Here is an 11,949-nt window from a genome sequence, read left to right as displayed (position 1 = left end):
CTCTCATTCATATGCATATTATTATGAGGTTCATATTTGAGCATCTTCCCTGTAGTAGTAGTAGTATTGCAATATACTACCTCCGATCTTTAATATAAGATCTTCTTTGATTTTTATTTTGATCCAAATATAAGACCTCAATCTACTTTGTCTCTAATATTTATACATTTTTTTCAAGATAGTCCTTTTAACAATGATAGTTCTAGTCAATACATGTGATTATTAAAATATTTTAAGAAAGACAACACAAATAACTAACTTAACTTTTTTCTTTAATTTTCTCAAATTAATCAACTGGGTCTTATAATTAGAATCGGAGGTAGTAAACTGCACATGCACGTATAATAATAATTATTATTATTATATCATCAGGTGGGTGATTGAGAAGAGGACAAACACACTGAAGCAACCCGGAGACAAGGGTGTGACCTAAATTTTGGCCCACATTCATGTGCAAAATCTTACATTTTTTCTATTAGTGGGATTACAATTTGGAGCCACTCATTAATATTATTATTATAATACCTGTGATTAACTGTCATCAACATGTTTATATATATGTGATTTGATTTTTTGTTATATCTTTTTGTTAGTTTTGGCTAAATTTTGCTGAGCAGATAATGATCTATTTGTAGACATGATGTTGGCTATTATTTGATGTGAGATTTTCCACGTTGTGTACCCCACAGAATATGGATTAACTGCATATGGTGTGATGTGATGATCATGTTATTTGATTCAATTATTGGTTCCTTCTGTATATCTTCCTCCCTTGTTACTTGTTAGGCACTTCAATTTCACCATGTGATATTGTTTGCATCAAGTTTTGCACATACATAATTTGTGGTGAATTTGTTTGCACATGCCTGAACATTATAACAAATTACCTATCTTTAATTTTTCAAAATTTCTGCTCTATCAGAAAATTATAAATTTGGACACCAAAATTGATAGCAGTTTGTAAATCACTACCAACAACAATTATTAAAAAAAAAAATCCTGACACCTCTATGGTAATTTTTTTCAATCATGTTAATATCATGTTAGAAGTTCAACCCGATATTAGTAACAGTAGTGATTTTTCACACTGCTACTGATATTGTAGCAGGCTTAACCAATGTGAGTAATAATTTTCAAAATCACTATTGATTTGTTAGAGTAGAGAAGGCAAATGATAGACCCCTCTTTCATAATGGGGTTTGTTCAATTTATTAAAGTTGGCTGATTCAAACTCCCAATCGTTTACTGAGGGAATGAGAGTCCCTACCACTTAACATGAATATGAATTAGTGATTTGATAAATTAATCACATCTATATATAAAACTCATGAGTAACACGAACTCGTTATCAATTTTATATGGCGGCTAAAAAAAGAGAGCAAGTGAAAGAATAATAGAATAGAGAGTCACACGTGAGTAAATAGGATAAAGTTTGGTAACTTTGAGGGAGAGGTTGAAAAATTTGGCACGGACATCACAAACTAACAAAGCTCATGAATATGAGTGTCTTGAGTTGGCCTATAAGAAGAAGAATGAAGAAAAGAAGAAGAAGGAATAGTTTTCTTTTTCCTTTTTCTTTGTTTTTTTATTTTTTTGTTTTTTTACAAAAGAAAAAGGAAATATAATGGCCCCAGTGATACTAACAATTCCACCATGCTACCCTTTATGTTGGTCTTTCCCATAACATAAAATTCCCGTCCAAGACGTCCTATGGGTCCCTTTTTCTTTCCTTCGTCCTTTGCATTTATCAGTATGCAATTTTAATGATCCTCCCGCCTCTTTTTTTCAAATTTGGCTGTAAATTCACAACATCGTACTCCTACTTTCTGCTATAATGCATCTGCATAAATAATCTAAACCATAAGTTATCATAGAATCAATTTTCATGTATATAATTTGATCTTGAAGTTGAATTCTCATGTTGTGCAATGTTAAGAGAAAAAAATAATGCACCAATAAAGATTGGTTTAAGTTGTTAAAAACCAAATGTCTCCTAACTTATAAAGACGCATGTCAATTTTAAATGTAATATCAATATAAAGCCCTCATTAATACCGTTATAGAAGTTTGACCAGTTGATCCCAAGGATATAGCTTTTGAACCATGCTGATTAATTGTATGTGTTTAAGTTGTGACGCTTGTATTAATCTTTGATATGTTCTTGATATAAAACTTTCCTAACTTTATATTCAATGTCAAAACAAAATGAAGATTTTATGACTGGGTAATTTGTATCTAATTTATAATCGCTTCTCATTATATTTATAAATTATAAGCAAACAATAGCATTTTTTTTCACAATGTTAATTGATAAAAAGCACTCCCTCTTATTCCTTATATCCTAATATATAAGGGCTAATTTAGGGTTAGATGATATTTGATCATAAATATGATATCTCAATATATTTTGTTTTCTATATCATTTCTTTTCTAAATTAATTTACTCAACTTATAAATTAATATATAATATAATACTGCACAAAAATATTTTAGAAAGACCATATTATAACTCCATTAATATATCCCAATTAAGTAAAGCAGCTTTTTATGTTAAGAATGAGGGAGGAAGTTGTAATAGGGAACTTTCAAAGCCTACCTTACCTAATTTTTTTGGATTAATGTTTTATTTTACCATGGAAGTTTTTATATGAAAACTATGAGTATTCAAAATATTTTGTCAATATCACCTTAGAAGTGTTAAAAAAGAAGCAATGTTGCTCATGTACTGTTAAAAATGTTAATTGTTGGTGTTTACTTTTTAACAGTGAAGGCGACTTTACTTTTTTTTTTTTAAGCACTTTTAGAATGATAATTAATTTAAAGAACTTTCAAATATGTACAAACTTAATTAGGGGAAAAATAAAACCGTAGCCTACTTCTTTTTTTTTCTTTTTTTTCCCCAACTGGAGGAAGAAACATGTTGTGAAGAGGACTTAATAATGGGGAAAATGATGGAAGGGACATGACAACAAAGAAATAAAGAGGGGGGAGGTAGTTTTCAAGAAGGGGACCCTCAAGAGGGCCAAATCCCACCAAGTTGCTTGCAAGATGCAAAACATGGCATGCATGCTCTGTTTTTAATTATTATTAATAGGGCCAACGCATTGTCCTAAGTATCCATCTAATCTGTCCCCTTTTTGTTTTGCCTTACGTTGCTTTCCTTTTCTTGCCCCTTTGACAAGATATTTAAGGATCCACCATGCCCCCTCCCTCTTGATTTGTCCCCCCTTCATTATCTCTATCTCTATTCTTAAATTTGTCTCCATTTGCTTCTTTCTTAATCCCTCATTATTTAATTAAACACTGATTAACCAGTTTCACATCAACTTTCATTCTTGATATCTAACACATGAGACAAGCTCATTTCACCTCCTCCCACTCGTGGGACGCCTTTTTCTTTCTTTTAAACTTGAAATTAACATTATAACTAACTCCCCCAACCCAACTAATTACATACAAACCACTCTAATATAACACATCCCACCTAATTATACTTCTACTTTTAGATATTCATGTGTTAGGATATGTCAAGTGTTCGTGTTAACATGGAAAGTCCAGCATCGAGTGAAGTTGAGACTGATATGTTCCAAAAAAAAAAAATCATTAATTTTGACTTAAGGTGTGACTCATTTGATCATATACATTATCTTCTGATTACTATCCCACGTTTGAGGTAAAATTGTTTTTCATGCAAGTATTAGGTTAATCCACCTTATGTTTATGTTTAAGAATCTTTCCTCTTTCTTTGGCAGAATATTTAAGAATCTTTGTGATAGTGAACTTCTTTGATTCGACATTAATTAATTTTGAAGGCTTAATATATATTGAAATCTTTGTCCATTATAATGAATCTTTATATGCAATTAATGACTCTAATTGATTATTATCGCTAGTTGACTCTCCATATTCCCTCATTGAAGTGCTTATTTATTTCTATACTAAATAATAATTAAAAATGTGCTTTTCTTTTAAAAAAAACAAATTCACCAGATAACCAAAAGTTGGATCTGGATAAGTGAAGAACTAGTATGTGACGTTTATTATATACTCATTTGATCCTTAATATAAGATCTATTTAACTAATTTGATTAGATTAAGGAAGTTAGGTAAGTTAGTTAATTATAAGAAATGTGACACATTTTTTCTAAAATACTATAATTATCTTTCTTAATACATCTTCTTTCTCTTTTACTATGGTTGAAGGAGTATCTATAGGGGTAATTCAAAGAAAATTGATAAATATGAGAAATAGGTCTTATATTTAGGACCAAAACCAACTCAACAATTGGGTCCTATATTAAGGATCGGACGAGTAACATAAAGGGGTGGGAGAGATGGACACAAATTAAAAATGTGCTTTTCTTTTAAACAAACAAATTCACCAGATAACCAAAAGTTGGGTCTGGATAAGTGAAGAATTAGTATGTGACGTTTATTATATAGCATAAAGGGGTGGGAGAGATGGATCCAAATTTTATTGCGGAATTATTTGATAGTAATGAGTGATAAGAGCCATGATGCAGAAGAATAAGAAAAAAGATAAAATAGGACCACAAAAATAATTGTCCATCCTTTTTCCGTAACATTATTTGTCTACTCTTTTTAGTGATAGCGCCCTCACCTTCACCCTCATCAATTATTCTTACTCTTTTTAGTATTTTCATGCATTTTTTTTCAGCTAAATATAAACAACAAGAAGAAAAATTAAAATCAGAAACTAATCATTTCGCAAAATATATTATCATGACATAATAACAAAGCTAGTTGATATGATAACATGAGATAAATAAATAAATAAAATTGAGAAGAAGGATATAGCCGAATAAAATATTGCATTAGTTATTTAAGGGTTAATTTATCTGCAATAACATGGAGCTATCTGATTTGAAAAAGGAAAAGGTCAGAGACAAGAAAAGGGAAGAAGCGAAGGTTTGTATTCTGAGGCATTTTGACCCAAAAAAAAAAAAAACAAGAAGAAGAAGAAGAGAAAAGGGAGAGAATTAAAAGGAAAGGACCCATGGAGAGGGAATATATTAGTTGGCTAAATGTGCGTTTGGAAATTCTGACCTTGTGGAGAGGGAATATATTGATTGGTTAAGTATACATATATGGGTTTAGAGATGGGTTGAATTTGGTCAAAACATATGATGTTGATGAAAATAATATTATGAAATTAGTTTTATCTCATAAAATGCAAAATTATGTTTGCAATTTGCCACAAACAACCCTAGATGGGTTGAAAAAGACTGGAATCAATGCCTAATCAGCATGACTATTCTTCTGTCATATATAATCCCATGTGCTAATTATAATTTGAATCTCTAAATTGACCTTAACTTGTAAAATAGAGGGAAGCAATAGGGGGCCATACTTTTGAGAGATTTATATACACATAAATGTGATTTATTTCCGTGTATTTATATATTTCTCTTCACTCAACAAAAACTAAGATCTGATAGTGATTTGAGGTAATCCATGTATCATCACATGCATATATACAACAACGCAGCTTTGATTCTACATAATTAAGGCTATATTTGTCTTGGCAATTTGAGGCTTCCAAACTTTGTTGATCAAGGAGCATTCTTTTTTTCCTTTTCACCTGCCATTCATTTTTCAAATTAAGAATTTCAAAATCTGTGTCAATGTGTGTGCATATAAAAACTATCTGATACTCCTTCAATCCTTAATATAGGATCTGGTTGTTGAATTGATTTTGGTCCTAAATATAAAACCTATTTTTTATATTTATTAATTTTTTCTAAATTATCCCTTTAGATACTCTCTCAACCATAATCAAGTAGAAGAGGAAAGGAGGATATTAAAGAAGATGATTACGGTGTTTTAGGAAAAATACGTTATATTTTTTATAACTAACTAACTTATCTAACTTTCTTAATCTAATCAAATTAATTAAATAAGTCTTATATTAAGAACCGGAGGAATAGTAGATGTCATATAGTAATATGAAAAAACCCACCCAATCCGATATTTCTCTATCACCCCCACCTCAAAACGTGTCGGTCTTTGGTAGTGCACTCAAGACTGATTGGATTTGGACGTGTTAGTCTCACTAGTGTAGGTATAGTGTGGTTTGTAAGTCAGGAAATAGGCTAGTTTTTGAAAATTATTCTATTTCTTTCAACTTGGTTATAATAAAGTTGCTTTCAATGAGAATCTAGTAGTAAGGGAGAGAGCTACTTATAGAAAATTTTAAATAAAAACCAAATAATAATTTTAAAAGTAATTTTACAGTATACGAAGTAAATATATAAAAAAAATTTTGTCTCGATTTTTATAAAAATACCTTTTTAAAGTGTTTTTGGGTAAACTAAACATCCATTAAGTGGTGTGTCATGGTGTCGATCTCACGCGCATGATAGTCATTTAATAGGAAATTGAGTGAAGTGTCATAATATAGAGCCGCAGAAGACATCAACTCTGATCTCTAGAGTGGGATGAAAGAGGAGGCCTTGCAAGTGTGAATTAAAGGGCTATGCCTTCTTATAGAATACTCCCTCCGTTCCTTATTATAAGAGATAAATAACCGAAATACGTTGATCAAAAAAACAGTTAAAGTTAGTTAAGAACAATTAATGTATAAAAAGTATAATTTTTTTTCCAAAAATGCTCTCATTAATAAGGAGAGAGAGCATGAGAGAGAACAATTAAATTATTAAAAGAAAGAGAAGTGGAAGGGAGAGAGAGTGTGAGTTGGAGATAATAAATATGGGTAAAATAATAAATCAACACAAAAAAGTAGAAACAACTTGTAAGTGTCTCTTATATATAGGAACATGGCATAAGCATCAAGTGTCTCTTATAATAACAAACGGAGGGAGTAATATTTTTGAATGAGATTTTTTTTCGTTCAACTCCTATTCACAATAGAGATGAAGCAACAATTTAATGAGAAGTGATAAGAGCAAATTGCAACTACTCAGTGGCAACTCGTATGATAAATGCATTGGGATTAATAATGGGACAAGAGCGGATCAAGTGGGCAGTTTTCAAGCTGATATAGACAGAGCAGATAGGAAGAACGTAGGAGCTATGTAAGGTTACTATTTTGGCTGGGGAACAAAGAGAGGGTTATTAGTTAATGCGTGTGAGGGCAGAGGGAAAATAGTTACGTGGGAGGAAGAGTAGATGGCTTGTTTGGATGAACATTCTCACCGTCCTGTCTCTGCATCCACAGGCATTATATTGTCATTCATTCCCTCCTCCCCATCTCTTTTCATTTCATCTGATTAGACTGTGTATGAAAGCCCTATTAGCTTGATTCCAAACACGCCATTTGTGGCTCTTGTTCCTTCAATCATTGTCCCTTCCCTCTACTATTTGTGTTCCCCTTCTTCCTGTTCACTTATTGTAAAACTTTGTCTATACCTCGCCCTCTTGTTTCCCATTATCCACCTTCACCTTCCACTTATATGGATTGATTTGTATATTTGCCAGGAAGTTTTTACTCAATAGAGTACCAAGCACTCAAGAAAATTTGTTGGTACAAATTTTATCTAAAAATTTAAAATCATAATAATATTATGCCCTATTATCCAAAAAAAAAACCTGAATCATTAAAACAGTAAAACTACTGTTAATATTTTGAAGAAAAATTTGCACCCAAATTTTTTTTGAATTCTTAATATTCTGAGTAAAAACTTTTAAAATAAATTTACTCCACTTTATATTTATGCTCATCATTTTGAAGTAAGCTTAGGTGACTCACACGTTAAAATTTAATTGTGTTCTTCATTCAGTGAGTGGTACTGTTTATAAGCATAGACATTGGCTAATGAAATTTTTTGTCTGTCAAATTCTTTTCAGGTGAGACAATTTTATATTCTTATTTGATCTAGTCTGACTGACAATTTCCCCCTAAGATTCATGAAGAGATTCTTATTCTTAAATGAATGATTAAACCACATGTGTATTTAAGGTTATATATCTTTAATTTTGTGTGTAATTTTTTAATTATAATTTATAAAATATCATATAAACATGTGATGATAATTTTGTCTCAACTTATTTGCAAGAAAATGCTCATATTAAACAGTTTCAAATAAACACTTCACATGTTTATGTTAGCCATTTTAAAAGGTATTTGAATAAAAACCAAACTGTAATTTTAAAAGTAACTGTATAATATATGAAGTAAGTATGTGATAAAAGTTCTGTCTAAAAATATTTTTTAAAAGTAATTTTTGTTAAAACCAAACACCACTCAATCGATAAAAAAAGAAGAAGAAGAAACTGATAGTGTAATGCAATTTTTGTAAGCATGTGATGACAATTTTGTTTAGACTTACTTACAAGAAAATGCTTAGCTAAACAATTCCAAATAAACACTTAACATCTTCGTGTGAACCATTTTAAGGGGTATTTAAATAGAAATTAAACCATAATATTATGAGATACAAAATAAACATGTAAGAAAAATTTATTTGGATTTGTGTAAAAATATTTTTTTAAAATGACTGTTTTTTGGGTTAAAACCAAACGTCAAAAAAAGGAGTAGAAGGTGATGGCGTGATGCAATTTTTGTAATTTATATATAAAAAAATAAAAATATTGCAGTCACGGCTCGCAAGTGTTTCTTTTGGATCAGTTTTAATTAGCTGGTCAGACGGAGTTGACCATGGCAGGAGGGTGTACTGAAACGTTGCAGCTACAGGGGCCTTTCTGTCATTTGCGATCTGTGAATTTTGCAGAAAAAGCTTCTCCCTTTCCCACACGCCCAGTAACTCCGCCACTCCTCTCCCAAAGCTTTGAGCTATGCCCCTAAGCAATCTCTGCCACGTGACTCCCCTCCCCCGCACGTGCCTCCCCCCACGTCATCTCTTCCGTCGATTTTTCAAACCCCAATACACCCCCTCCGCACGTGCCATCCCCCTCTCACGTGCCTCCCCTTCCCTCTCTGTTACATCACGTTTTACCTTCGTTCGTACGCCCTCAGCATAAATACCACACAACCACCCTTCTTCTTCTCAAAAACCCAATTTTCTCTCTCTCCTTCCCTCCTCCTCCTTCTCTCTCTCTATCTCTCTGAAGTTTTCGTACGAACAGAGATTTATGATCCTTTCAAAGTTTTGTGCTCAGAAATCCCTTTAAAGTAAAGCTGCAACGACTATTATAAACGACGTTTCAAGTTTCAACCTACGCATTCAAAGCTCTTGTTTGTTTGATCCTCTCTGATTTTCATATCCGATTCTCCCGATTTCAGCATCCTTTTCTGTAGTTTCCTTGTATTCTATGAGAGCTTGTTGGCTTCTGAAACTCTCTCTCCTCCTACCATGTTAGACGTTCCTGGTTCTGGTCGTGATTCCGAGGTTAGTTTGGAGGCTCTCAGTTCAACCCAGCGTAGTTCCATGAGCAGCGAAAGCATTTGCAGCACCAGTTTCAGCCGTCTCTCCTTCGAGCTCCTCCCTGCTTCGCCTGATAGCCTCTCTCTCAAGCCTCATCGCTCGTCGGACTTCGAATACTCCGCCATACGCTCTGCCACGTTCCGCCGCAAGACTGGTCTCACCTTCCGCGACTTCCATCTCCTCCGTCGCATCGGTGCCGGTGACATCGGAACGGTCTACCTCTGCCGGCTGCGCAACAACGGTGCCGCCGATGACGATCGGTTCGTCGCCGGCGCTGAGGACGACGTTGTTGTCGGCCGTGAGGATGATGGTTGCTGCCTCTACGCCATGAAGGTGGTGGACAAAGACGCGGTGGCATTGAAGAAGAAATCTGAGAGGGCGGAGATGGAGAGGAAGATTTTGAAGATGCTGGATCATCCTTTTCTCCCTACGCTTTACGCTGAGTTCGAGGCCTCACACTTCTCTTGCATTGTCATGGAGTTCTGTTCTGGTGGGGACTTGCACTCCCTACGCCATAGACAGCCTCAGAAGCGATTCCCTCTTTCCTCTGCAAGGTAGACACAGCTGCTTAAACGATAGCGTTTCGTTCTGCACAATTTTGTTCTCTTTCATATCCAGACCCATTCTGTTTCTGTCTCTATTTTGGCCTTTTCTGCTTCATCATCTATCGCCTTGTTATTTTCTCGCCTGCATCACCCTTTGAAATGGCCACTTCACTCTTTTGTCTCTTTTCTTGAAAATCAAATTTCAGAACATCATATAGCCATTTTTTTAATTGCTCAGCATCTGGGATTTTCTCAGATTATGAATCTGACTTAGCCGCAAGTTTTCAGTAATGAAGGTGTTTTTTTGCCATTATTAGAAACTTGAATAACCTTGCCGTCACTGATCAACATTACCAGATCAGGCGCTACATTTTGCCTTCTGATTCAATCCATCAGAAGGAGATGATGTTTACCAGTTCCTTTATTTTCTTTTTTAAATTTTCGCATCGGTGATAGCTGTTTTGCTTCCGAGAAATTTCTTCGTGCCTAATAAATTTCTGGGAATTATTCCTTTCCAGGTTTTATGCTGCGGAAGTTCTCGTGGCATTGGAGTACCTTCACATGCTGGGAATCATATACAGAGATCTGAAACCTGAGAACGTGTTGGTTAGATCCGACGGCCATATCATGCTCTCCGATTTTGATCTCTCGATGTGTTCAGACGCCATCCCAGCCGTTGAATCCTCTGACTTTTCTCCAGACCCTGCATTCCCAGATACCTTGCCGTATACTGGCTCGCACTCTAGTCCCTTTTCGTGCCTCCCGAACCGGGTTTTCCGTTCCCGCAAGGTCCAAACCCTTCAGCCGAACCGACTTTTCGTGGCTGAGCCGGTATCCGCTCGGTCATGCTCCTTCGTAGGTACCCACGAGTACGTCTCCCCGGAAGTCGCCTCCGGCCACTCCCACGGCAACGCCGTCGACTGGTGGTCCTTTGGAATATTCATCTACGAGCTTATTTACGGGAGAACACCGTTCGCAGCCCCATCAAACGAGGCTACACTCCGCGGCATCATCAAGAAGCCCCTGACCTTCCCTACCCCCACACCGTCCAGCACGCTTGAGAACCACGCGCGTGACCTCATCTCCTCTTTGCTTCACAAAGACCCGACCCGGAGGCTTGGGTCAAAGCGGGGCGCAGCAGACGTGAAGAAGCACGCGTTCTTTAAAGGTCTGAACTTGGCGTTGATACGGATGATGACGCCACCAGAGGTACCAGGTTCGAGGAGGCAGAAGACGTCGCCGTTAGGTCAGGTGAAGGGAACGGGAAGTAGGACTACTGGCAGGAGACAGCAGCTGCGTCCAACGGCGTCGTTTGACTACTTCTGACGAATCAACCCGACGACGACCGGCGAATTTTCCGCCACGTATTCGTCAGGGCCCACCCTCCAGATTTTGTACCTCGCGGGTGACGTATTTGTATATTCGAGCTGTAATCTCTGCTTTTTTGGAAGGAAAGCAAGTTCATATTTTAATATTCAAGCGAACTAGTTAGAAATTTTAATTCCAATATATATATTATATACATGTGAAAAAAAGCTTAAATACCTACACAGGCAATGATGATGATAAAAGGGTGGGGGTGCCCTTCGTAAAAAAAGCTAAAACGGAGGCAGGGGTCATTGCCTTATAAGGAAGGCCTAGACAAGATGATTATGGTAAAAGCAAGAAGTAAACTTCTTGTTATGGAAAAAGATTCTGTGCTTTAACTTCACCCCTTGTCCCTTTTTAACGCTTAGAAAACCCTGCATGTGATTAGGCGTAAAAAGTGATAGTTAAACTTGACACGTAAAAACTGTAATGACCTAAAGTAGAAATAATCCATGACACGTCCCCTTGTAAAATGCTATGTCTGCTGCTGCTACTTCATACCTTGAAAACGTTTTCGTATGATTTGATTCCTTCAAACGTTATGTGTCACACTCGTGAGTGTGTACATATATGGAATCTTAGTCCGATGGTAAAACCCAAGAATCCATATACCCTTCCACCAAATAATGCTTCTTTTCACTTAATCCTTTTCTTTTTCTACCGTCTTATCA

The 11,949-nt window shown here is 35.3% G+C and overlaps 1 protein-coding gene across 1 annotated transcript; it reads left to right on the top strand.

The window, feature by feature from the left end:
- The first annotated feature begins 8,990 nt into the window (after window positions 1-8,990).
- LOC114717827 (protein kinase PINOID-like) lies at window positions 8,991-11,389 on the top strand. Its single transcript, XM_028903036.1, has 2 exons — window positions 8,991-9,919; window positions 10,429-11,389. The coding sequence occupies exons 1-2, from the start codon at window positions 9,294-9,296 to the stop codon at window positions 11,234-11,236; spliced, it is 1,434 nt and encodes a 477-aa protein (XP_028758869.1). The 5' UTR covers window positions 8,991-9,293; the 3' UTR covers window positions 11,237-11,389.
- Window positions 11,390-11,949: the final 560 nt, after the last annotated feature.

This window comes from Neltuma alba, unplaced genomic scaffold (assembly GCF_004799145.2).
Source record: "Neltuma alba isolate B1F8T4 unplaced genomic scaffold, ASM479914v2 tig00002154_pilon, whole genome shotgun sequence".
Classification (NCBI taxonomy): Eukaryota; Viridiplantae; Streptophyta; class Magnoliopsida; order Fabales; family Fabaceae; genus Neltuma; species Neltuma alba.
This window is presented reverse-complemented; position numbering and strand designations above follow the sequence as displayed.

Excerpts from the sequence above, each read along its gene's own strand:
- LOC114717827 (XM_028903036.1), top strand. The coding sequence starts at position 9,294 with ATGTTAGACGTTCCTGGTTCTGGTCGTGATTCCGAGGTTAGTTTGGAG. Across the intron at positions 9,920-10,428 it reads TTCCCTCTTTCCTCTGCAAG|GTTTTATGCTGCGGAAGTTC; the intron begins GTAGACACAGCT and ends ATTCCTTTCCAG.